This window comes from Denticeps clupeoides, chromosome 1, assembly GCF_900700375.1.
Source record: "Denticeps clupeoides chromosome 1, fDenClu1.1, whole genome shotgun sequence".
Taxonomy (NCBI): domain Eukaryota; kingdom Metazoa; phylum Chordata; class Actinopteri; order Clupeiformes; family Denticipitidae; genus Denticeps; species Denticeps clupeoides.
In genome coordinates this window covers 26640425-26667388 of record NC_041707.1, presented here as the reverse complement: position 1 = coordinate 26667388, position 26964 = coordinate 26640425, and the positions used below count along the sequence as shown (strand labels likewise).

The 26964-nt window shown below is 38.5% G+C and overlaps 2 protein-coding genes across 2 annotated transcripts; both read left to right on the top strand.

The window, feature by feature from the left end:
• Positions 1-8977: 8977 nt before the first annotated feature.
• On the top strand, positions 8978-12990 carry LOC114795688 (5,6-dihydroxyindole-2-carboxylic acid oxidase-like). Its single transcript, XM_028989247.1, has 7 exons — positions 8978-9430; positions 9836-10158; positions 10819-11023; positions 11416-11583; positions 11718-11897; positions 12056-12202; positions 12291-12990. Exons 1-7 carry the CDS (start codon positions 9076-9078, stop codon positions 12491-12493), a joined length of 1581 nt encoding a protein of 526 aa, XP_028845080.1. The 5' UTR covers positions 8978-9075; the 3' UTR covers positions 12494-12990.
• A 1042-nt stretch (positions 12991-14032) lies between these two features.
• Positions 14033-26516, top strand: lurap1l (leucine rich adaptor protein 1 like). Its single transcript, XM_028989262.1, has 2 exons — positions 14033-14559; positions 24506-26516. Exons 1-2 carry the CDS (start codon positions 14338-14340, stop codon positions 24890-24892), a joined length of 609 nt encoding a protein of 202 aa, XP_028845095.1. The 5' UTR covers positions 14033-14337; the 3' UTR covers positions 24893-26516.
• The last annotated feature ends 448 nt before the right edge of the window (positions 26517-26964 follow it).

Below are 26964 nucleotides of genomic sequence, written 5' to 3'. Positions count from 1 at the left end.
AACATGAAACTCCAGTCCAAACTCCGGATCCGGAGTAACCCTTGCCGGTCCGGATCATGACAGACCCCCTTAAATGGGGACAGGAGGAGCTGCCAGGGTGGTGCTGTCACATCCACACACCCCCTTCTGATGACTTTATTTCACTAACGAGCCTATTCAAGGCAGGAGTGAGGTGAAACCAACCTGGAGGATAAATTTGTGGTCACAAGCCAACTTCCCTCAGATTGGCAAAGTTCTGTGAATGCAGAATGAAACATCTCTACATTAAAGAAATAAAGTCCAGTTACTCAACTTTCAGACAAATTCACCTGGATGACTGAGAATCACAGACATAAAAAAGAAAACGGACGAATAGGTTTATTGGAGTAATTGGAGTATGAGTGTGTTTGTGTGGTAAAGTGTTCATCTGCATATGTTCTTGTTTGTTTATTTTATTTTGAATATATTTTGGGTTCTTTCCAATAAAGGAGCCTTGCTCTCATTGACGACTACCTCTGTGTCGTCATCCCTGCCAACCATCACCTCTCGGGTTGTTCTGGATGGAGTTATCACCCCTGTTACTCACCAAGGTCCATGTATTCCTACCCCAAGTTCCTATTGTTTTAAACAAACACCCCCGACGATTAATTACAAACTTTTGCAAAAAAAATATATACAGCAAAAATAAACACATTGTCACGCAAAGCATGAGCTTAAACAGGGAGTGCAGGAAGCAATGTGTGGTACCTTTGCTCAGTCATAAGTTGGTGGCTCGGAAATCAAACCCACAACCTACGGTTCTGCTTCCTTACCTGCTAGGCCACCACTGCCCCTGTACACAATTAGGATCAGGGAACACAATAAAATTTGAACTGGATCATGGAGCCATAGCTCCCCCTCCAGAGTCAGTTCCTGACACAAACAAATTTACAAGCAGTGAATCATACAAAAAAGGATAGGTCCTATAAGTCCGGAAATTCGTGTTTGCCGACCAAGCCAAGCTGATCCGAGGGGTGGTAGTAACCTAGGGGTAACACACTCGCCTATGAACCAGAAGACCCAGGTTCAAGTCCTGCTTACTACCATTGTGTCCCTGAGCAAGACACTTAACCCTACGTTGCTCCAGGGGGACTGTCCCTGTAACTGATACTTCTGAGCACAGGAAGGTTACATTTTTTTGACGCGTGAAACATGGCACAGAGAGCAAGATATCAGTCTAACATGATTTCAGTATAATGTTTCAGTTATTCAAAGCTGTCTGTCATGTTTGCAAAATGTATGAATAAAATGTAATGGTGATGCTCTTAAATTCACTCATGGGATAGGTTGTACTGTGATTGAATAACTGTTGGTGCATTACGATCATCCTGTAGCACCTTGATTAGGAAGTGAAAAAGCTCAAAAAACTGTTAAATGGGTAGTGAATAAGTAAACTGAGCTAAGCAAAATTACTCATCAGTAATTGTGTGTTGCTGAAGCACCAAGAGAAATCTTGAAAAAGTTTGTAGTTATTGTAGGTTTTACTAGTAGTGTTTAGTGTACTCTTTATTTCCACAGAAGAAGCAGCAGGTATTCAATGAGTTTACCAGAGTTAACCGGCAAGTCAGTTAGATGCTGGTGGTTTTGCAATGGTGTTTCAACTGAAACAATTTTGTTGAGCAAGGTTCCCTAAAACAATATTACCTTACAATGAAGAGATCTATTTATGTACATTGGAAAATGTTTGAGTTGCTACCAAAACGGGTTTCACAACTGCATGCAAATCATGTGAAATAAAAATGGTTCAGCACCATTGTAAAATGGTATGTGTGTCATAAATGCAGAAAAAAAAGCAGAAGTCTATGTAGATCAAATTTCAGCAATTATCAAGTCAACAAAGGAAACAAGGCTTTTGAAGGCTTTATCAGTACACAATTAAAAACTATTTATACCCACAAACGAGTTTATGTGTAGTATTCATCAAGTGTTTCATCACCATGATCGTATACAAATGAACTGTGCTTTTTGCAGAATAGATACAGCAGATGGAACAGGCTACAGCAGGCTGCCTCCTCACAACACAAGCAGCATGTAAGTTTGGTTGTTGGCCAGGGGCAAACCTGATTCAGCCAGAGCCTAATCTGCATTATGGTGAACCTCTTCCTCCCTGGAGCACCCTGCAGGCCAGGGGAGCAAGGGACAAGATTGCCCCCGGGACAGAAGGCTACCAATGATGAACCGTCTGGCCCATTGACCACATGACCTGCTAAAGATGTTATTGGTGTTTGTTCAACGCTGGTAATCTTTCCCATTTGTTCTGACTGATCCAGTCATAATAAATAGATAGATAGATAAATGTTGTTAGTTTGTATAAAAAAATGTGTCATTGCTAATTTGCTGAGCAGGCAGTTTAGATTTGCAACTCAGAAATAAGAGGCCCGAAAAGCCAGTTCATATCTTTTCAAGACACCCCAATCCATTTATGAAGAAAAATGCTTAGAAAAAAAGGGACTCACAGATTTTTCATGGACCCCTGCACCATCCCCCTTTGTAAAACTTAATTTAATCTCTAGCAGGAATCAGCGGCTTGTCATCTTAACACACATCACAGCCCAGAGTGCATCCAATTTTCTGTCTCAATAGTCATTAAATTAGCAAGAACATTTTCACCATCGTCACCTCAAACGTACATAACAAATGGAAAACATTGGTTAAATGATATAATTGTGCTAACAAATGAGCCATGGCCCTGGATGCTGGAGACAGCAGCAGGTGAGTCATTGCTGGGTGCTTGTCATGTCAGAGCTAGGATATGGAAATGTTCACAGCAGCACATTGGGAAGAATTTGACCAGGGGAAAAGGGAACATTTTCCAGAATAGTACAGTATGTGCATCTCAATTAGTTTAATGATGTGAGTAATTCCCATTAGTGTTGTCAGGTTTGTTTGAGAGTAAGGATGTTAATGTCTGTGCCATATGTGAATAGTCTATACAGGTATATGAACTTTATCCTTGAAAAACAGCAAACAAATACAACAAATTCCATAGAAGCACCATATAACTCATGAAGCATTGGTAGGTTTGACTTTCTTTTGAAATCTGGCTGAACTAGTGAGGGTGCTGAAAATGACGTGCCTCACAGTATTCTCTCTCCTTGTCTTTCTCCAATGTTCCCCTCCACTGTGACACTGTGGTAAAAAGAGAAAGACATCGTTTGGGATTCCAAACCTCTGATGTCACAAAGAACAAGTGTGTGGCTCATTGAAAATGTGTTGCATGTGCTCATATCTGTCTATAAAGCAGACACGAGACACGGTGTCCTAGAAACACAGAAACAACACCTAACACAGAAACAACAAACCTAAATTACAGGAAGTTTCATACAGGGGAGTCACTCCCCATTGTTGCCTTTATTGAAATCTTTTTTTATAAGTGGAACTTTATTATTTATAATTGAAGATGAAAAGCGGAACCGGAAGAAAGTGACTTTGGGAGAATGCAGGGATTGCCAAACAGGTGCATCTACAAGTCTTTAGCAAGCTGCTTTGCTACTGTGCTGTGATCAGATTGTAATAACTTCAATCAAATCCAGGTCAGGTAATTCACAAAGCCCCAGTCCAGTACCTTTATCCCTGCACTTTCAGAAATCCCTTTGTTCCAGGGCCTCCACGTATTGGATGGCGGTCTCAACACGATGTGAGAGGACCTCTAATGAGGACTCACCAGACCATTGTTGATTTCACACCCACACCAGTATAGAACAGTTTGCTCAGATCAATCGCAGGAGTTTTAGGAGCGTGAGCTGCTCTAGGAATCCCAAAATCTCACATTCTCACACAAAGCTGTTAATTACATGTACTGGAACAGGGTTATAACATCTGAAATTATCGTATTTTAACCATTTTATGGGGTGTTCTGATGCAACATTTTCAGTTTCTAATGAAATTACCTATAGAATACTTATTGAATAAAGTGCCCACAGACATGCTGGGCTTGCTTTCTCTGAACCATCAGCACAATGTATATCACTTTATGTCATTCTTGTCTACTACTACTACAAAATGCTACCTGTTTGTGCCAACTCTTTCATTAGAATGTATGCCACCTTACAGCAGCCTATTTTTCTTTCTTAGTCCATGTAATTCATAGATGTACAAATTATTCAATAAAGAATTGATAAACTCTTCTCCTCCCACTAGGAAGTCGGCAGTTGCTCTGGGATCCTTCTCCAACTAAATTAATTCAAGACTTCAGGCAACCGCGCTGCCTTGTCACTTCAGCGTGCGTCCCAGTGTTGAGGTACCACTCAGCTCTAATTACTCTGGCTGCCAGCAATGATTTGACTTGTAATTAGGGGTTGGCCTCTTGTTCTCACTCACAATTCACCTTTAATTTATTTGTAATCTAAGGCAATCAGTATCAGTACACCCAATCCAACCCACCCCTGACCCACACCCACAGCAAGAACAAGCTTGCACTGTGCTTTTCGCAGGAGACTAATGATGGTTAAAAAGCAATCAAGTCATGGCAGTATATATTTTTTATTGCTAAAGCCAGGTCGTGGAGATGGACCTCAGTTTAAAATATTACTATGTAAATCATCTGAAGTGCTCCCGTATTGGAGGGGAGCAGATTTAAGGTGCTGCAGAAATTGCTAAATGGCCAGGAACTTGAGAGTCAGGAGCCATTGTGCCAGAGAGTCTGATGGGTGTGCTCTGGTAAAAGTTTTACTGAAGCTCTAAACTTTTGAATAGTAGTCTGCAGTAATGTCATTTTTTTTTCAAATTATACATGATATAGAAAATTATAATACAAAATTGAGATGCATTTTTATTGTAAAATGGCAGGATAGTGTTCATTATGAACAGAGAATGCAAAGTGGCAGGAAGGACATGCAACCAATGATAATCAAGGAATATAGTAAATGATTTTGAGCAAAGAGCGACATCTGGTGGAGGGCTCAGGTGCTTTCTCTATGACAGATGGTGTCATATGGCAGTGTCGTGTTAATCATTGACACAGCATTAGGGGGTAGGCTGTCATCATATCAGATCCCTGTACCCTGGAGGAGCCCTTGTGGTAAAAATCACAGACTATAACGGATGGCAATTTGTTATGTAGAAGCCAAGCATTAGTATGTTTAAAAAATATATGCATTCTTTAGAATTGGGACAAAAAATTTTCTATCAAAAACGTGATGTATAGTCTTATAAACAATTTTGCAATATTTATTAAATATGTTATTTGCTTATTATTACTTAACTTCTAAACATACCTGGACCAGAAAATACCCTTGACCAAGATAAGAGTTGATCACTTTAAGCATTTTAAAAATCGGCATTCAAATTCTAAAACAAAATGTTCTATTTGATTATGTCAGTGTTAAAATATGGTTTTAAAGCCTAATAGTCATAAAAATATGTTATTAAAAATAAGCAGGAATCAAAGCAACAGAAACATGCTTGTTGATGAAACAGTGTTATGCCCCTTTTTTCATACTCATTGTGCCATCAGAAAACGGGACATTGTGTTTATTGAACAGTGTTTCCTCTTTAGGATGCATTATAATTATTTAATCTTAATAGGAATTCAAGATAAATAAGTTTCCATTGATGATAGTGTAATTATTTGTGAAAAAATATGGTTCTTTAAACAAAAAAGAAAATGATTCTTCTGACACATTTTAAAGAAGTTACAAATAACCCTGACATTAACCATGTATCTACTGATTGTAAGTCTAGATAAGGATGTCTATTAAATGGTGTAAATATAAGTGTAAAATAATGTAGTAAAATATGTGGTTGTTTTATTTATGTTGTGTCCAAGGCCTATATTTCAAGTCCTAACCAAAAGTATGTGTCCAGTTTGTGTATCGTCTCACAGAAATGCCTACTGTAGTCAACTCTACAGACAGAAATCAGAATGTGTTTGTGTAGCCTTATTGTCCACTGACCTTTTATAATAATGCTCATACTGTTTAATTCAAACTTGGCAAATGTTGAATATGCAAAGGAAAAAAAGAAAAAACAAGAGTTGGATTGGATAGAATAATCAGTCATTTTTATACCCAAACAATACCCTACATTGTTCTTGCATGTAGAGTGCATTTAGCAAAGCTTTTGTGTTATAATCATATTTGGTAGTCAGATGTTACAGCAAAAATGCAGAATAATTTTAAAGATGGCAAATGTGTAAAAATGACCATGATCCAGACTCCTTTGACAATCTGTTAAGAAAGAAATTGATGCCTCATTACAATGACAATGAAGGCTGCTGTCTTTATTCTGTTTTCACTGTTTCAGTTTGCATTATAAAGCAAAGCAAAATGAGGTGCCAGACAAATAAAGTTTTATGTTGTTTTATAATTTAGTAAGAAATCATTTAGTAAGAAATCATTAGTCTAGTCTTTCACTTACAAATGAATAAAAATCTGCCTGTGGTTGAGGATTAAGTCTAAACATTGGTTGCTTGCTGGATCACTGCTTACTAAAACAGAGCCTTCAACATGGGGAAATGCAAGACAAAATCCGTTCAAATCCGAGGCATCACTGTCACCAATATAATGTAAAGTAATGTGATGGGACTGTGGAACCCCAGTATTTTCAGCATTAAGCTTGTTTGATCAGCTTCAGACTCCTGAGGCCTAGAGGTCTCCAGCCTAACATAAGAGCAGAGCATACTGGTTGGGATGCAAGAGCACCCATCCTCAACTATGACCTTGAAATGTCAGAATCTTGCATCATCAAAGCAGCCTGATCCTGAAGATACAGCATGAACTGGAGTGTCATGTCAGCTGTCACAGTTCTCACTATGACTAGCATCCCTTGTATCTCTTACCTGCACACTCATTCAAAAGCATTATTTTTACAAACGAGACTAATAATTCTAATAGATTTCATACTCTAATCTTTCAGAGGTGACTGAATGTGTAATTTAATAATTGTTTATCATACAAATATGTCTCTTAAATTAAACATTAAGTACCCACTACAACCTCAGGTATGCAGGGGGTGATTGTGATCATATAAATGAGAGGGGGGCTAAAATGGCAGTCTTGTGCAAGGTTTAGTCATATGAATGGCTCATAGCTCAATGTTAATGGATCCCACTGTGCTGGTTTTCTCCACAGGCAAAAGGATTACTATTAAGCTACAGTCAGACCTTCTCACATGATTCCCCTCTGACAAGTTTTACTTCACAGAGGGAAGGGGAGAGACTCAGAGGGTTTTGTTGTCATGGTGTGTGTGTATATGCCTGTGACTGAAGGCAAGATCAACATTCAGTCCCACTTTCTTCTGCAACTTAATTTTGATATGTTGATCTGTTAACATGAGTGAACATTACTAACATTTCTGTATGTGTGCTAAATAATATGTTCACAAACCTGTGGGTATATGTCACTTTGATTACTGCAAGCCTTTCACTGACCATTACAATCTATCCTATCTCTTTATATTTGGGTTATAACAAATTGCTTACAGCTGTGACTTTTCCCTAGATATTCCCCAAAAGTTTGCATTGGAATCCATTTAAGTATCTTATCCAGCTCACATGACCAACATGTGACCAGTGTGACTTCTGATCCTTATGTAAAATGCACAATATTATATAGAATTCTATAGAAATTATTTTTATTAGTTGAACAGAAGCAACATTTTGCTGCAAAGAAAGCAGAAAGTCTTAAGTGGATGAAAAATGACAGAAGATTTATAGCATGCCATGAGCTTTGCATGTGACTGAAGAAATGTTTAGCTTTAGGCACACCTCACATTTTGACTCAGCCACTTTTTGACTTGCAAATTCAACTTGGAACGTGTGGATAATCAGCAGAAATAAAAGAATAAAAAGTTGGATTTCAAACCACCATGATGCTGATGTACTCATTAAAGAATTTGTATTTGCATATCTGGCTACTGCCACTCAGACATGCTGTGTCTTTTTCTCTTTGTACCTGTGTTTCTAAAGGGAGTTGGCACACAACATTTTCTGTGTAAAAGTGAAATAACGCCTTTCAACTGGAAATAAACATATGGCGATTCAAAACTGGAACTTCTTCAATGAAAGCTTTTCATGTCTTTCTCCAATGTGTGCTTTTAATTCCAAACCTCCAACTGAATTCTACAGCACTGCTGTCTAATTAAGAATAGTTTGTTCCCGAGGGAGTTTTGTCTGTCCTAGTTATTATAAAACAATAGCATCAAATTAATTTGGCTGAACTAAATATGTGTAAATGCATGCAGGTCCAAAAAAACACCTTATGTTAATGTGTAAGTACTGCATAATGAACCTAAACCTGACAGAGTGATTGAGACAATGCTTTGATTTTCTGTACAGCTTTATCAGTGCATATACTGTGCTGCTCTTTCATTAAAATTTCAATATAAGTATAATTGTTAAAGGCATATGCCATTAAACACCATTTAGAATGATGTTTTACTGCACATCCACTAGTCACTGAGAATTGAAGGGGGTTGAAAGATCACATGCAGGAGAAGGAATGTAAATGCATGAATGCTGAATGGAGGTTGAATGTTTTGGGAAACAGGACCTGGGGCCATTTTTGACTATTAAAATCTTGTAAAAGTGGCATTAAAATACTGAGGAGTGCAAGCAGACTATTTTCCTTTTTAATTATGTCAATACATGGAAACATCACATTGCTATTTTATCAGTCTGAGGCCCATCAAAATTGTATCACTTGATTAACTGCATTAATGAAGTCACTGGTCAAAAAGTCAATTAATAATTACAGTAATTAGAGGAACATGCCTTTTAAATGATATTTTTGAATGTACAACATCTGAATTGCCAGTTCCCAACCCTGAGGGAGTGCTGTGGACACAGGAGTGGCCTTTGGCATTTTTTCCCGTGGTGCATGACTGAGCCTCTGCACCCCCTTCACCTCAGTAGGAAATGTGATGGAGTCACGAGGAGATCAAAAACTCTGGCAGTCATGCGCTAATCTGGTATTTAAGGGCAGACGTTTCTTTGCCTGAGCTTATATGCAGCTAGTGTGAGGACAGTGAATGAACCAAGAGAGTCTGAGTAAATTCCCTGTTATGAGCTGAAACTGAAAAGTTTTTTTTTTTTGTAGAGATTAACACTTGCTGAGGATCATGTGGAGCTCCTGCTTCCTGCTAATTTTGTCTGTTGTGATGGTAGGTGCCCAGTTTCCCAGGGAGTGTGTCACCCCAGCTGGACTTCTGAGTGGACAGTGCTGTCCATCACCACCTGGAACAACCAACGACCCCTGTGGCTTCAATAGAGGTCGGGGACAGTGTGTGTCTGTGGTACCGGATGGGCGACCCCACGGACCACAGTACCCCCATGATGGCCAAGATGACAGGGAACGTTGGCCTCTCCGTTTCTTTAACCGGTCCTGCCAGTGCAACGGGAACTTTTCTGGCCACAACTGCGGCCGCTGCAGGCATGGGCTGACTGGGGTCAACTGTGACCAGGCAGTCCCTGTAGGTGAGGAACCAAAGTCAAAAACTTGTTTTTGAACTCATCATTCATGTGGAGAGTTTTTTGTCAAATAACATGATTAAGTTATATGATTCCAGAGATCAAAAAAGACGAATGCAGTAAAAACAGAATAATATAATATATAACAGAATAATCAAAAGAGACAAGGGTGATCTCTTCTAAATTACCCCTCTTGGTCCTTAATGACCAGCAGCAATGCATTTTTTAGCAGTTTTAGAAACATGACAGGATAGTATGTGTTGTACTTATTTTGTTCATACCAGGTATTTCTAAATTTATTGATCACGTCATTGTTTCATAGATTAATGTATTTACGTGTTTCTTTACTCTCAGTTTTTCAGAAATAATTATGAAGACTGACCTATAATGATTCTGAATGTGTTTCCTCAGTCAGAAGAAATGTGATGTTGTTGAACACCAACGAGAAGCGTGCTTTTGTGAATGCTCTGGACCAGGCCAAGCGCACCATACATCCAGACATTGTGATCGCAACCCGGAGATTTGCTGAAGTGTTTGGCCCCGATGGCAATGCCATGCAGTTTGAGAACATTACCATCTACAACTACTTTGTCTGGTCTCACTACTATTCTGTCAGTAAAACATTCCTGGGCTCTGGTCAGCCCCCTTTTGGAGGAGTGGATTTTTCGCATGAAGGTCCAGGTTTCTTGACATGGCACAGATATCACCTGCTTCAGATGGAGCGTGACATGCAGGTGAGGTTTTTTAGTACTGTCCCTACCAAACTAGTGTAAGACTGTTATAGTATTGCTGTACTGTTATGCCAAATGTGTGTGGCTCATTTCAATACTTCATGCAGTAATCAGCATGAACTTGTGGAAAAAAGGATTTTATAGTCTGAGCTGAGATTTAAAGAAGTGGTTTTCTGTTTTGCTTTAGCATTTTCACCCCACATTATCCACAGGCCACCATGAAACAATACTGTTTAAATCTGATTATCATTACCAGGCTAATCATTTTAATAAAAAAAATCAAAATCTACCATTTATTGTATTCTTGGTATATAATGGATGCACTAGTTAATTATTCTACTATTTTATGATCATTATCTTGCATGCAGTCTGCTCTACTGATGTTGGTCTAAGCCAAATGTCTTACAAAATATGGTGCTGAAACTACATTAATGGTAAAGCCTCTGACTGATGCAAACTAACATAACAACATTGTAGTAACTAAGAAGAGATAAGGGTGTTGATAATTTCGTACCTTACATCTGCCAGTTAGAAGTAGTCATGTCATAATTCATATGTATTGATTATTGTAGAAATGTATTAATTATTAATATTAATACCAATGATATGTTGATGAGTTTGACAAATGGATAATGCTCACTGCAATTATTTTGGTTTTGGTAGGACATGCTACAGGACCCAAGGTTTGCCCTGCCATACTGGAACTTTGCAATTGGCGGGAATACCTGTGACATCTGCACAGATGACTTAATGGGAGATCGCAGCAGCTTTGACATAAATGCTATCAGCTCAAATTCCATCTTTGCCCAGTGGAGGGTCATCTGTGAGAGTGTGGATGACTATGACACTCTGGGCACCATCTGTAATAGTAAGTCATGTCTCCTCATGTCTAAAAGCACCCAAGAAAAAAAACACAGTTTTATTCTTGCACATGGACATTGTCATAAAGTTAAAAAGTATAGTTGCTACAGTAGCAACCTTAGGGAACAGTGACACCATAAATCTGCTTTCATCACTGTCTCTTGTTTCTTATGCACCTGGTGCGTAAGTGTTTAGATCTGCTTATATCACCATTTGAAGCCTTAAATTACACCTTCATCTTTACCCACCATTACATTGCATCACAGTCTTTAGCAGACTATTTGACATTTTGTATGGTGTTGTTTGAGTGATTTCACTTTTTATGCTTTGCAAAATCACTATGTTACTCTTGTGTTGCCTAAACACATGCTCACTAGTGAATGAATGTCACACATTCAGGCACTGAGACCAGTCCCATTCAGAGAAATCCTGCAGGAAATGTAGCTCGTCCTATGGTGCAGCGTCTCCCTGAGCCACAGGATGTGGCTGACTGTCTGGAGCTCAATACATTTGACACCCCCCCTTTCTACTCTACCTCTTCAGAGAGCTTCCGGAACACTATTGAAGGTGAGGGCCAATTGTTTTTTTTGGAATTGAGCTGTGGTATTCAAATATCACTGTCCAATCCATGCTTGTCATAAATGTCTAATAGTAACCTAAGAGAATTTTGAATGATAAGCATGATTTATGCCTTTTCCCAGGTTACAGTGCTCCCCAAGGGAACTATGACCCAGTGGTGCGCAGTCTGCATAACCTGGCCCACCTCTTCTTGAATGGGACTGGTGGACAGACCCACCTATCTCCAAATGACCCAATATTTGTCCTCCTACACACTTTTACTGATGCCATATTTGATGAATGGCTAAGAAGACACACTCCTGGTAATTTGTTTTCAAACAAATGATATATTTAATGCTTTTAGAGATATGACCACACTCTGATATTTATGTTAAAATAATTTAGATACTATTGGCTGATATTGGTGGAATTACAATTTACAATTTATATTCAATGAAATTCTGTTTTTATTTACTGGTAGATTCATCTGTTTATCCTTTGGAGAATGCGCCTATTGGGCATAACAGGGAGTTCAACATGGTTCCCTTCTGGCCACCAATTAGAAATTCGGAAATGTTTGTGACTGCTCCCATAAACCTTGGTTACTCCTATGAAGCAGAATGGCCAGGTATGTGACAAAATCTCTGTAAATACATTTACATATTGAGGGAGCCTTGAACGTTGTCCTGACTACTGACATATTTCTTTGTTTGTAGCACGAGCTATCACTCTGACTGAGATAATCACTGTCACTGTGGTGGCTGCCCTGATTGTTGTGGCAGTCATTTTTGCTGTCACCACCTGTGCTGTAAGGTCTAAATCCTACAAAGTGGAGGGCAGGCAGCCACTTCTTGGAGAGCAGTACCAACGCTATGATGAGCATGACAGGCATTCAGATAAAACCCAGTCTGTAGTGTAGTGTTTTTTTACATTAATGGAACAGTGAGTTCAACAACTTAAAAAAAACTGCCCTAATGGAGATCACATGGATCCACTGAAGGTGTGGAAAAAGTCTTATTAGTTATATAGGATTTGTATTTTGATCTACCTGTAAATTGAAGCACCATTAACTTTGCATTTTGGAATTTTTCTTTTGATATAGTTGACTTCTGTGTACTGTTTTTTTTTTTACATTGCTAGCAAAACAATTATTAAACCAATTTGGTCTACTTTTAACACATTCTGCTATAATGGTATTTTACAACAATGTGCTTTCAAGAACTGAATGAACAGTTTTAAAAACTTTGTATTTCTAAAGAGGGTTTTCTCCTAGTTTGATGTTGTCTTCTGACAACATGGAGAGTATTTAATGATCAGTAAACCAACAACAAAGAAAACTAAGAAAAAACAATATTTTTCATTGAACTGACAGAGTTAACAAATTCAATGTAGACTGGTATTTTGTTAAATAAACTATGAAGGTGTCTTGGTGTGTTATGTTTTTTTTTTCAGATTGATGATAGACTGTTTTGTGAGTGACTTATAGATCAACATACACTGATTTTACAGCAAAGTAGCATGCTCTGTAGTTAATACACTGTAAAAGGTGAACATTGGCGAAACTTTACATTGTAAACATTACATTGTAAATTTACATTTACAACCTGCTGTAACCTGTTTATTTAATTTACATCAATGCTAAAATATTTGGTGAGCCAGATTACTTAATTTTTTTAAGTTCAGCCTGTGTGCACTTTTTTCAGTGTAGAAGAGAAGGATAAATGAATTGAAATGTAGACTTTAGTCACAGTGACACCTATGTATATGGAATAATTGTTAAATTATGTGATACATTTTATATCGGCTTAATGCAAACAGAATAGTAATGCAAAGACATTCATTTGAGAGATTTTACTCATTTGAAAGAATTTTACATTTGACTTCATTTGAGAGAAATTTACTTTTAAAACAGAAAGCAAGTGATAAAACCTACTGTGCTACGACATGTATTCTGACTGATCAAGCTACATGAAAGCTTCATATTAATTTTCATGATAAGCCAGATGTTCTTAAGGTCTGTTCTTCAGTTTTAAGTTCTGATGAGAAATGTTTTAAGTATTATTTGATATGTGTACCACCACAAGAGGGGGTAATGCTCATTGATTTAATGAGTACAATAATAGTTTGCTTATATCCCCAAATAAGTGGATTTAACTTTCTAAATTCTATACGGGTTTGGATTTCTATGAGAACTATACTATAGTGAGGCGTAAATGCCTTTTGTACGGTGTGATTTCCAACATTGTGTGTTAAATTTTGCGGCCATATACTGAATTACATATAAGATTAATATACGCAATAAATATTGCAACATAATTATGGCTACAATTATGGTTATGGCTACATTACAATGCACAAACCAAACTATTTTGCGGCGATATTTGTAACCTTACGGCAACTGCGACACTAGTTGTGTACTTACGGTAATTGGACTGCGCGCCTCCACCTGTGTGAAGGAGTCTTCGGTTTCTTGGGACGAGTCGCGTAACTGATATACATGTTGTGTCCGGACGGTCCGGATTGACTTTTGTTTCGGTAGACACTGTGTTTCAGCGTTTCCAGAAAGACCGACCGAAGGACAGTGTGCGCCGAGCCAAAGACTGGACTTACGCGGACCACTTTATTTATTTATTTTTCAACTTTTGAATCGCCACGAATTTTACTGTAGGCACATACTTTGTGCGTGTTTTAGTTGTAGTAAAACGACTCCGGCGCCTCATCTTTAAATATTTTATTTATTAAACGCATGTCCTGACTTCAGTTATGGACGAGGACAATGGTTTGCCTGATTTGAAAGATATAGAGACCAAACTGGGTCGAAAAGTTCCAGAAAGTCTTATCCGCTCACTGGCGGAACGGGATTTTAAGACAAGTCATGATAAGACATCGGCAATACCCGCACTGGCACCGGTCACCATCAAGAGCCACACGTCCACGGACCTGAAGCGACTGGAGAGTAAGATAACATTTTTAAAACAAGAAATGGTAAGTTTTCAGTGTGTTGCACGTCTGTGAATAGACATGTGTTACTGGGATAATACATGTGCTTTGTTTACTACAGAGCAAAACAGGCCCAAGTAGAAATTTTAAAAATATAATTAACCCCAGAATTGCTGCTGCAGCTTTCAGAAGTTACATCAGCCATGCAGTTGGCAAACGTCTGTCATGTGCTGTCTCCGTGACCGTAAATCTCGCTATACCGGCAAGCAATAACAAGTTATTATCCGCGGGCTTCCGCACTTGTCACCTGTAGTCTGACCTCCTATAGACCTCCCGCTTGTTCTGTTTTCTTACTACAAATTCGCGAGTCCATTACAACATTTTGTGATGTGAGTTTTGGTTAGTGTTAATTTATCAATGTCTATTTGTACAGCAGACAGTCTACACCTACAATTCCTCCGCAGTCAAACGCTGTAAAATAAAAACAGTAAGATATGGAACATTTGATGCATGTTGCACATGAAGAAAACTTAAGAGTGACAATAAGCCCCTCCCTCTCTAGCTTAAGCCTAAGGTCATCATGCCATGATTATAACACTGAAGCAGATGGTTAGTCCTGTCAATATCTCTTTGTTATTGTAGCCAGCTGTTGGGTTTATGTTTACATGGATTTTTTTCTTCAGATAGCTGCCAGTGGGAAGCAGCATTAAATTATTTTAGTAGTACAGAAATTGTTTTTGTTATAGTAGTTAAAGGATATGGAGGAACATCTGGCTCAGTAGGAGTATTAATAAGATGCCTGTAGCTCTTCTAGTCATTAATCCATTCAAGCAGTTCCTCTCTTTGTTTTTGTTGAACACCAGAAGTATTCGTACAAAGTTTCTTACCCTTGCTAACATACGGCAGGAACATGATATCCTCCAGTTTACCTCTGCATGCATGAGTTAACTCTCTGTCACCCTCCCTCTCTTTCTGTTTGTCTAATAGTGACGTTAAGTGTGTCAGTCTTAAATTAAAAGGGATTGACTATTCTGAGGCAGGAGTGTTAAATCTGTCTGCTTAAATTGTAGCAAGATAATCATTATGGGCCAGTCTCCCATTTATGGATTAAGCCTAGTCCTAGTCTAAAAGCACTTTTGAATGGAGAAGAATTTGAAGTTCACTGTTTGTTCAGGACTTAATCTATAAACAGGAATCTGACCCTATATCCTGCCTCTCAATAAAAGCTACAAAGTGATCATAAAGCTTCTGATGAAGCCCAAGTTACTCTCCAATATGCTTTGTGTGTGTTTTATATATAGATATATAGATTCATGTAGGGGATGGTTGCAGTCACTGCTAAACACTGATAATTTGAGTCGTTTTGTGACTCGCCACTGTATATGGCATTTGTTAAGAAAAGTGATTAATGAATATACCAAATTAATACAAGTTTGATTTCTTGGCTGGAAGATTGACTTAAATTATATCTCATAATCTCATCTCTCTTGACTAGTTCTTCAAATATAATGCTGTACCTTGTGTTATTGATTACATCGCAATGATGTTGCTAAGCAACAGTATAAACAGCTGGATAGTACTTTTATTTTCACATAAAATTACACAAAAAGAAGCAGTCAGGTTATTCATTTTAATATTGTTACTAGAACAGTCCTCATTACAATTACAGTACTTCCTATTTGAAATGATCTTCATTAGTACTATTCACAATTAAAACTATAACACTGCAAAAATGAATGCTGTGTGCCATACATAGAGTATGGTAATGAATATCTGTATTTAGTGGAATTTGAAATCAATATAACACTGTGACCCTTCCTTCCTTTCGATAAAGACTTTGTTTTATCAGCAGCTATGTTATGTCAACCATGTCTTACACCATTTGCCTCTGCATAGTTCTGATGGCTCTAGACATGCTGCCAGTGACCTGCAGTGCTTGTGGCCCACTTGAGAAATTTTATTGAACTTAATGTCAAAAAGTAATTTTCAACTAAATGAAATGTCCACCCTTTTTTTTTATTATCCAGTGTAACATTTGTGTTTTGTCAACTTCTCCTGATTGTCCTCTCTTGTGTACTCTAAAGCCATGCAATATGGTAAAAAAAATGATATTCTGATATAAATTTATCCATAGATGGTATATATTGTGTTGTATAATTTAAATTTAACTGTTTTTGAAAGGGTAATATCTGTCCATAGCAAATGCACTTCAGCAGGAGGTTGTATAATAAAAAATTTACAGCTACATCAACATGTAACAACCGTATGCCTTATAAAACAATTCCTGGGCAATTCTACTAAATGTGGACTTTGTCACACCCATAAGGCCAAGAAAATACATACTTTACAAAAAAAATATTCAGAAAATATTTAAATAACAATATTCTTGTTCATATTTTATCATGCCATCCCTCCAGAATTCCAAGCTATTATTTGTGATTAAAAATTATTATTATTTTAATTTTTTTCTGTACCACTTAACCAATCAGTTCCTGATTGGGCAATGACACCTGTGCTACATTTAGTAAACCCGGAAGTTTGCAGTGGCCAGAGAATTACTGACTGATTGAAGGCTTGTTATATTTTACTTGCTGGGTCTGCTGTATTTTTTCTTTTAAATGATTCTTTTAAAATTCAAGGATTAGTGGTCATTATTAATGATATTTAAGCCCTTATTTTTTTGCAAACTTGAATTTAGGACATCTTAAATCCCTGTGCTCTCGCCCAAAACTAATTGCTTGTGCTGTAGGCAAGTAGGCATGGTTATGCGCAGGTGACTCAACTTTGTTATTTTCTTGGGGAGCAGATATTTTGGTGGTAAACTGGTATAATCAAAATCTCCACCGTTGGCCAAATTTATATCACGTACCATTTATACTGCACATCCCTAGTGTACTCTCCTCTAAAACTCACATCACAGGTTTTTGGGTGAGGTTCAGTTCAGGGTACAGAGTGGGAGCTTGTAGTCTTCTAACCATTTTTGTTTTGATTTGGACATGACTACATAATTTTCCATTTGAAAGACCCAATGATGAATCATTGGTTTTGTAATAATCCAAGAGTCTCCAGGCTTTTGGTGTGACATCGGGGTCCATTGTTGTAGCTTTTTTGCAAACTTCAGGTGTTTTGTTACTGGCAGAACAGACTAATTCTGCCGTACCTTCAAAGTAATTTATTTGCATCTTGGTGACATAATTAGGTTGGAGGCTGTGTGAGGGATTGTTTATTAGTAAATAAAAGGATATATATTTTTAGATCTTTTTGTCAGTTGTTTCTCTAGTGTATTGAAATATAATTATTACACCTCGCACTGCACCTCGTATACTCCGAGCCTCCAGTACTGCTCGCCTGGTCCCTCCATCTCTGAAGGTAAAAGGAAAACATTCATCTAGACTCTTGTCTTTCTTGGCCCCTCGGTGGTGGAATGAACTTCCCCTCGAGGTCAGAACAGCTCAGTCACTGAGAACCTTCAAGCGACAGCTCAAGACCTTCCTCTTTAAAGAATATTTAGATTAAATTGTAATTTTCTTGTTGTCGAACTTGTGTACAGAATCTACAACAGAGTGAATAAAATAGATGTATTCATAGTTGCGGTCCTAGTGAACAGGAATTGATCTCTTCATCGATGGTAACTTAAGCACGTTGTAAGTCGCTCTGGATAAGGGCGTCTGCCAAATGCCGTAAATGTAATTACAATCATTTTATAAAGCATTTTATTTATTGACTATTAGAAATGTATGCAAAGAGTCAATATTTGCAGTCTTTGCCCTTTTTATCAAGACATCTTTAATTCGCCCTGGCGAACTGAATGGGTTGCGAAATGAATGGGTTGCAACCCATTCCTTCATAATCAGTGCTTGGAGTTTGTCAGAATTTGTAGGTTTTGGTTTGTCCAGCTGAATTTTGAGGATTTACCAAGTTCTCAATTGACAGGGGAGTTTCCTGGCCATTGACCCAACATTTCAATGTTTTGTTCCCCGAGACACTTAGTTTGGGGTTGTCAGTATGACAGACCATTTACTATTGTGCTGGGAATACATTTTTGGCTCCCTGATGGCAACCGTTGAAGCTAGTGACATGAAAGTCAAGGCGAGGCCAATGATCTGACATATGTGACATGCCAGTGCCACCAACAGGGGGCACTGTGCGATTACATGAACGCAAAAAGCTGCGATTTAAATGTAACGTGTTTGGTCACATGACTTTCGATTCGGTTCAATGGAGACCTCAGATTCGTGACTCACATAGACATATGGGTACACGTACGTCAACGTCGCTGCCATATTGCGATAGGCTGTGCTGTGCAGTGAAGCATATACATGTCTATGGAGAGACGTGGATAAAAATGCCTCAGTCTTGTGCTGCTTGGGGCTGTACAAACCGCTGTACGCTCCAAACCTGATCCCAGGAGATTACATTTCATAGGTAAGGCTGGACAATTGTTTTGAATATATTTGGCCATTATAAAATCCCGTTTTATAAGTCTTAACCTTAGCTAAGCTAGGCTAAGCTAGCGAAGTTATGCATTCCTGTGTTCAAGTCAGCCTCCAAACAACATTTCGGCTAAACGTAGGCATTAACTATTTAGACTGTTCTTAGCTGTTTAGTTAACTTTTTTCAAACTTTGAAGGTTTCCTAAAGAAATTCACCTCAGTTTACAAATCTTAACCTTAGCTAAGCCAGCAAAGCTATGCATCCCTGTGTTCAAGTCAGCCTCCAAGCAACGTTTTGGTTAAACGTAAGAAATATGATATGGGATTTTATAATGGCCAAATATAATCAGAGCAGTTGTTTAGCCTTACCAGGCTTTGTCGTTCGACAGTAATGTAAAGAGTTTTTTGTGATTATTTAATTTTGTAGAATATTGTATTTTGAAAGCACTGGGCATTTCAAGTAGTTTGTATGTTTCAATTTGAAATTAAACATTTCACTATTAGTAATTTGTATGTGACTTTTCATTGATATACAAGCAAGTGCCCTTTATCATATCGCAATCGCATATCGCAATATTGATCTCAATAATTGCAATATGTCTTTTTCCCCAAATCGTGCAGCCCTAGTGCACACACACGACTTTCATGTCAGGTCGTGCAGCTTTTCGGTTTGACACATGGTTTGGCTCAATCAGATTTACAGTCTGCACACAATTCCCCAAAAGCGTTTTCAGAACACGTTTATTATCATAGTTCAAAATTTGACATTTTTTCGGACTTTGTGTCCAGCTGGTTTGACATACAAAAAAGATGTTGATGTTGTCTCATAGATCTTGCCAAGACTGACGTTTTGCCATAATAGTGTCTCTGTCTGATTTATGGATCATGCACAATTTTGGAAAGACTAAAAAGTGTCATTTCAGACTTTTTTCGGCACTTAATGCAGGTCGTACCGAAGCACGCACACTGGCATGCTATACATCAAAAATAAGTACTTTATTGTGTGAGGTGTGCTATTACTTTTATAAGTGATTGGACTGGGCGTGGTCAAGCTATTAACGCTCAAACAGGGTCATTTTCCTTTTGGAATGCATTAAATGCTAATTTTAGCATTGGTAGCATTTATAAAAAGGGGCCCCTTTTAAGTGGTACTGCTACAGTGTCATTTCCAGCACAAGGGGTACTGACACAGCAGCATCGCCAACACTGTAATTCAATGGAATCTTAAACCAGCCACTTCATTAGGATGCCTGCTTAATCAGCCACTTCATTAGGATGCCTGCTTAATCAGCCACTTCATTATGATGCCTGCTTAATCAGCCACTTCATTAGGGATGCCCGGCCCTTTGGCCACTTCATTAGGGACGCCCGGCCCTTCGGCCACTAACATGCTATGCCTTGAGCTAACATGCTAATTTTTTGACATTCTCCAAACGTCATCAAATTTAACATGGCTCATCTAGGTCACGCCCTCTTAGCTTTGGATAGATGACAAACTGAGTTTAAACCATCACGTTTCTGTGATCTCCAGATCCTGCAGGTTCACTCTCTACAACATTTGCAAGATTAGGCCTTTTCTCTCGCAAAAGGCTACGCAGCTCCTCGTCCAGGCAATGACCATCTCCAAACTCGACTATTGTAACTCTCCTGGCTGGAGCCTCTGCAGTCACCATAAAACCACTCCATATGATCCAAAATATGGCAGTCCGTCTCATCTTCAATCAGCCAAAATACACCCATGTTACACCTCTTCTTACCTCTCTCCACTGACCCCCGGTAGCTGCTCGCATTGAGTTCAAATCCTTGACGCTTGCCTACAGGGCTGTAAATGGAACTGCACCCTCCTATATCAATACAATACTACCTAGCTACACTCCTGCACGCTCTCTCAGATCAGCAAATGAAATGAGACTAAAAATTCCTTTCATCTCTGATTCCAATCATCTCTGTTCTCCGTTGTTGTCCCTGGCTGGTGGAACAACCTGCCCTCCTCCACACGACTAGCCGAGACTATCACCACTTTTAAGAAGCAGGTGAAAACCCTCTTGTTCAAAAAGTATTACAGACAAATCTAACACTTACACATGCACATGTGTACACATTGCACAATCCAAAAATGTATAAATACATTATAATTTTTCTTCATCTAGCACTTAATCTCTTAGCATGCTCTTCGCTGACAAGTTGAGCCTTATCAGGGCTCTTAGTTTGTAAACTCAATATTCTATAGAAATCGAACGAGAATTGCTGGTGTCTTCCTCTTGTAAGTCGCTTTGGATAAAAGCGTCTGTTAAATAAAGTAAAGCTTTCTTGATGTTAGCATTAACATGCTAACATATTATCTTCTATGTTTATGTTCTAAACGTCACCAAAATTCATGTGACCGCCTGCTCCATTGGATACTTTAATAACACTGCCTGATTTCACAGCTGAGACCAGCTCAGGAGGTTATGTCCGCTCCTACGAAAAACGCCCGGACAGGCCCATCAAAATTTAGTCTGGAATTTTGGTTTCTTGTTTCCACTTTGGTCTTATAGCATGGTATTCCACCATGAAAAACCAATGTTCTTTACCAAACTGTTCTTGGATTGTTGGGAGAAGTAGCTATCTGATGTTTTGGTACCATTTTTTAAATTTATTGATTTATTCATGGCTGTATTTATTCATTCCCTTAAATCAGAAGCCGCCTTACACATGAGTGGTCTGGACTCAGCATTGAAATGGTTTGCTTCCTACCTTGACTTGGAAAGGATCCACATCTGCTTCACAGAGACTCTCAACTGGTGTTCCTCAGGGCTCAGTACCTGGTCCTCTCCTTTTATACATCTATACAAGATCACTTGGGGCAGTGGTGGCCTAACAGTAAAGGAAGCGGCCCCATAAGAAGGTTGCCGGTTCGAATCCCGATCCACCAAGGTGCCACCAATCCCGATCTCACTCAGGGTGATGGGTTAAATGCAGAGGACAAATTTCACTGTGTGCACCGTGTGCTGTGCTGCTGTGTATCACATGTGACAATCACTTCACTTTACTTACTTTACTTGGTGAGGTAGTTTCCTCACATGGGGAAATTATCCTACCACTCCACTTGGTATACCGTTTTAACTGACACTTCATCTTAGATGGCATCCAATCACCTAAAAATCAATCCCACCAGAACAAAACTAATATCCAGTAGATTCTTCACCTCATCAGGATTTTGCTATCTACACATTTTCTTCTCCGGACAATAATTTTTCCAGATGCCCTAACAATCGTAAAGGGCTTCATCAGAGAAAATGACTTTACTAGGGCTGCAACAACGAATCGATAAAAATTGATAACTAAAAGAGTTGGCAACGAATTTCCTAATCGATTCGTTATGTCGCGCGACGCAGAGACGTTTGATTATTTGAGCGCGGAGCGGAGTGAACACACTCGGTCTCTCTCGCGCACAGATGCTATCAGAGTTTGCCGCCTCATAGACAGCGCGGAGCAAAAATAAAAAATAAAAAACAAGCGGAGGTAGAGGACAGATACATGGCGGAGGCAGAGAAATCTGCGCGATAATATGCAAAAGCGACACGGCACGGGAGCACCACGGCAATGATCCAGCACCTGAAACGCGTGTTTGAAGAGGAAGGGAGTTCAGCAGCAGGGTAAGTCGCTACAGAATCCTACGTTTGTTCAGTTTTGAAGTGAGGAACGTAATGTCCCTGGTGCTGGTGTTTAACTCGCCACGGAGGAGAACTAGACGGGGACTTATAGCACCACCTACAGGTGTGGAGGGGGGATGAAAAAGCGTTCGGACTGTTCTCTGTGTCTCCGCGTGGACGACTCGCCTATTGTGTCCCTGAGCAAGACAGTTAACCCTAAGTTGCTCCAGGGGGACTGTCCCTGTAACTACTGATTGTAAGTCGCTCTGGATAAGGGCATCTGATAAATGCTGTAAATGTAAATGTTTACCCGTCATCCAGCTTGACAGGCATGACAAGTTAGCGTTAGCGCGTTAATAACAGTAGTAAAGCAGGGGTGCTATAGTTACTTTGCATTAAAAGACTAAAGACATTTTTTTATTCACTAGCCTTTTTTGGACCATTTTAATCTGTTGTCATGTATAGCTACACTGCAAAAAAAGCTTTTCTTACTTAGTAATTTTGTCTCGTTTCCAGTCCAAATAATCTAAAAAATCTTAAATCAAGATTACTAGACAAGAAAAGTGGGAAAATTAAGTGATGCTTAAAACTTCTGTTTGAGATTATATCTCATTAAGATTAGTTTTCTTACCCCATTGGCAGATAATTTTGCTTGTTTTAAACAATCACTTAATTTTGAGATGTTTTATCAGAAAACAAGACATCATTTCTTATGCTATTTCATGTGTCTAGTAAATGTATCTTGATTTAAGATTTTTTAGAGATTTGGACTGAAATCAGGACAAAACTACTAAGTTACAAAAGCATTTTTGCAGTGTGTGTGTGTGTGTGTGTGTGTGTGTGTCAGTGTGAGAGTTTGTGAGTGTGTGTGTGTGTGTGTCAGTGTGAGAGTTTGTGAGTGTGTGTGTGTGTCTGCGAGTGTGTGCATCTGCAGTGTAGTGTAGAGAACAAGTTCTGACCTTCAAACAAATCCTGTTAAATTTTCTGATTTTGTATTGTTCTTTATTTTTTAATAAATTATTTATCGTTGTGGCAGCTCAGGTGGCACTTTATTTTTAACAAAAAGTCTATATTTGGCAGATGTAAATCATACATGTGTATGTTTTTTGTGTTAGTCCATTTTTATTTTATTATTATTATAACAGCTCAAGGAGCAACATGTTTGTGCACTTTCTAAAGATTTTGGTTCTGTTTTTGAATAAAGGGTTGGAAATTAATGCTTTTCTTTTCTTTTCTTTTTTTTTTTCTTTTTAACCGATTCTACGATTAATCAAATAAATAATCTACAGATTAATCGATTATTAAATAATCGTTAGTTGCAACCCTAGACTTTACCCCAGTCTTCAGCAGTCCAATTCCTGTCATTTTTGCAGAATCACACCTGTCTGCTGCCATTCCTGAGCAAGCGCTGCACTGGTACCACAGCTGAGTCAGCATGACAGAATGATATCTAGCCTTGTGCTTGTCAAAACGATCACCTGTGTTAACAAGAGGACATCTGAAATGATCTCAGCAGGTCTTCTTGTGGAAGGGTTGAAATGCAGTGGAAATGTTTTTGGGCGATTACGTTCATTTTCTTGTTTGGAGGGACTATTCGTCTGATAACTCTTCATAACATTCTGGAGTATAAAGCAAATTGCCATAATAAATATAAAAAAAGCAAACTTTGTGGACCAGTATTTGTCATTAAGATCTGTCTTTGCAGTGCCTTATACAAAAAAACAGCTTGGTTGATCAGACCAGAGAAATAATTGCAAATTGATGTAACAGTGTGTGTGTGTGTGTGTGTGTGTGTGTATATATATATATATATATATATATATATATATATATATATATATATCAAACAGTGATTTCAGTATGTGTTATATCATTTATAAAATGTTTTGTCCCCCCCCCCCCTTATTTTTGACCAAAACACAGGATCGCCTTCGGTCCATTGACATCACGCTTATGCACCAGCTGCTGTTGATCAATGAGGGCATTGAATCCATTCGATGGGCGATGGATGTGCGGGTTTGCACAGCCAGTCAGGAAGGGAGCCTGACGGGCAGTCTCTACAGCCTCACAGACAGCCAAGATGCCTCTCAGAATGGAAGCTGCACCAGCCTACAAAATGGAAGTGAAGACCTTGATGGCATTTCAGTAGGCAGCTACCTGGACACTCTGGGAGAGGACCTCCTGGACCACCCTTCTCCAACAGACCTGTCAGACAGCTTTTCTGATAATCCAGTCATCAATGATGACACACTTGAGAAACCTCCTCCACGACCTAGGGTGGATACTGATGAGTACTTTATTTTTGGATGACTTTCCATATAAAAAATGATCAGCTGTTTGTCTTGCATTTGTTTTTTTTTTTTTATGTTGGCTTCTGCTTGGAGTTTGTGAGGTCACTAATACATCACAGTAAGTCACTATGCTTTGCCAGCTAACCTCATGTCACCATGTCCATTTCTTTTAATTCATATTTCATATGTTCTACCACCACTAGGCCTCTAAACCAATAACAACTTTGTTTTGCCCTCCATATTGTTTAGCCCTGCTGGGATAGTGAAACATCAAAACTGTGTTAGAAGTAGCTGACTCCTTAAATTATCTTTGTTATTTTAGGACTCAGGAGCTTTCCTTCACAACCAGTAACCTCAGTGTCTTAAGCTTTATTTCACTGGATATCTCTCTTGTCAACATAGTAATTCCTGAAAAATAGATTTAATAACTTGGAGTAATATGGCGAGACTATCTTTAGAAGGCATTTTCAGCTTTTGTAACCCATGTCCACAAATTCCAAAAAGTGGAATCTAAAAGTGCAATTTCTAGCCATGCCAAACATTGGTCATTAATGTATTTCTGGCATGCTGGTGTGTCCTGCAGTTATTCACTGGCTTTTGTTTTACAAGATTTTTTTTTTTTTTTTTAAACTTGAATGTTTTTAACTTGAATTTTTTTTGTATGTAATTTGAATTTTTAACCATTTAAAATATGTTAGGACCACAACTTCTGGATTTAATCAAATGTGTATGCTTATTTTGCCTACTTACTGGCTTGGTTTGTTCTTAATTTATTTTTTTTATATATATGTTTTTTTATTTAGACCTGTCTTGCAGAAGATCCAGAATATACTGTGATTTTCTTACTACCTTAACTCTTGTTTTGTGGGGTGTGATTTAACAGCTGGGTACTTGGTATTGAGAGAGCAAATCCATTTTGAAAGACACTGGCTTAATGATAATGATAATACATAGCCTTGGAATCCAGCATAGTGATTGTCCTCTAGGGCCAAAAGAACCCAAAATAATGTTTAATGCCAAAAGTTAAAATGATCTTGGAATTCAGTATGCGTTCATTTTGTATTTTCACACCAAGAAAATATATATTGATTTATTTGCTGCAGTGTGCAGTATCTAGTAGATGATAGGCTTGTATTCACTATTCAATATCTTTTTGCACAATGTTGTATGTGATATGGGAAATCTCAGACATTAAAAGATCATATTGCAGAAACAAAACAACTTAATCTGTTTAACATGATCACACCCGATGAGTTTAACATACTATCCCCTCACCAACCTCTATGTGGGGAAAGAGGAAATTAGACTAGAGGAACATGCAAAAATTAGCACTGTAATTTTAAATGTTTGCTAGTAGATGAAAGACAAGTTGCAAGAGGGAGAAAGTCTTTACTATACTGAAAATCCTTTAATTTGGGTTGTAATAACTTCTTGGGTCATTTTCCCTTTCATTAACCCTAACCTAACCCATTTACCCTAGTTCAAGACAAAAAGAGTCTGGGATTGCGCCATGAACCCAGCCACTGCGGATGCACATGACCAAACCCAGGCATCTGGTGTAAAACTTTTGCCAATCAATTATGTGGACAACCAGACTGAGAAAGAAAGAGAGAGTGATTTGATTGTCAATTGTGAAACACTGCGGCACAGCACATGGTGCACACAATGAAATGTGTCCTCTGCTTTTAACCAATCACCCTTAGTGAGCAGTGGGCAGCCATGAAGAGCAGTGTGCAGGGACAGTGCTTTGCTCAGTGGCACCTTGGCGAATCAGGATTTGAACCGGCAACCTTCTGATTACGGGCCGCTTCCTTAACCGCTAGGCCACCACTGCCCCACTGACTGGTTGATCTGCTGTGGTAACCCCTAACAGGAGAAGTCGAAAGAAGACAAGTAGGATTACTCTATGAACTGGAAAATGACCCATGAGTTATTATTGGGCAAATTTTTTTATATATACACACACACACCATAAATAAAGTGGTCATGTTAAGACCGTTCAAGTCTACCTAAGAGGACAAGTGGAATGCCTTTAGTATAGGTGCATTCAAACCCATTATCACAAAACTGAAATTTCCAATGTAAAAAAAG

Coding starts and splice junctions, on each gene's coding strand:
- lurap1l (XM_028989262.1), top strand. CDS start 14,338: ATGGACGAGGACAATGGTTTGCCTGATTTGAAAGATATAGAGACCAAA. Junction 14,560..24,505: donor CATTTTTAAAACAAGAAATG/GTAAGTTTTCAG, acceptor ACCAAAACACAG/GATCGCCTTCGGTCCATTGA.
- LOC114795688 (XM_028989247.1), top strand. CDS start 9,076: ATGTGGAGCTCCTGCTTCCTGCTAATTTTGTCTGTTGTGATGGTAGGT. Junction 10,159..10,818: donor AGATGGAGCGTGACATGCAG/GTGAGGTTTTTT, acceptor TGGTTTTGGTAG/GACATGCTACAGGACCCAAG. Junction 11,898..12,055: donor GCTAAGAAGACACACTCCTG/GTAATTTGTTTT, acceptor ATTTACTGGTAG/ATTCATCTGTTTATCCTTTG.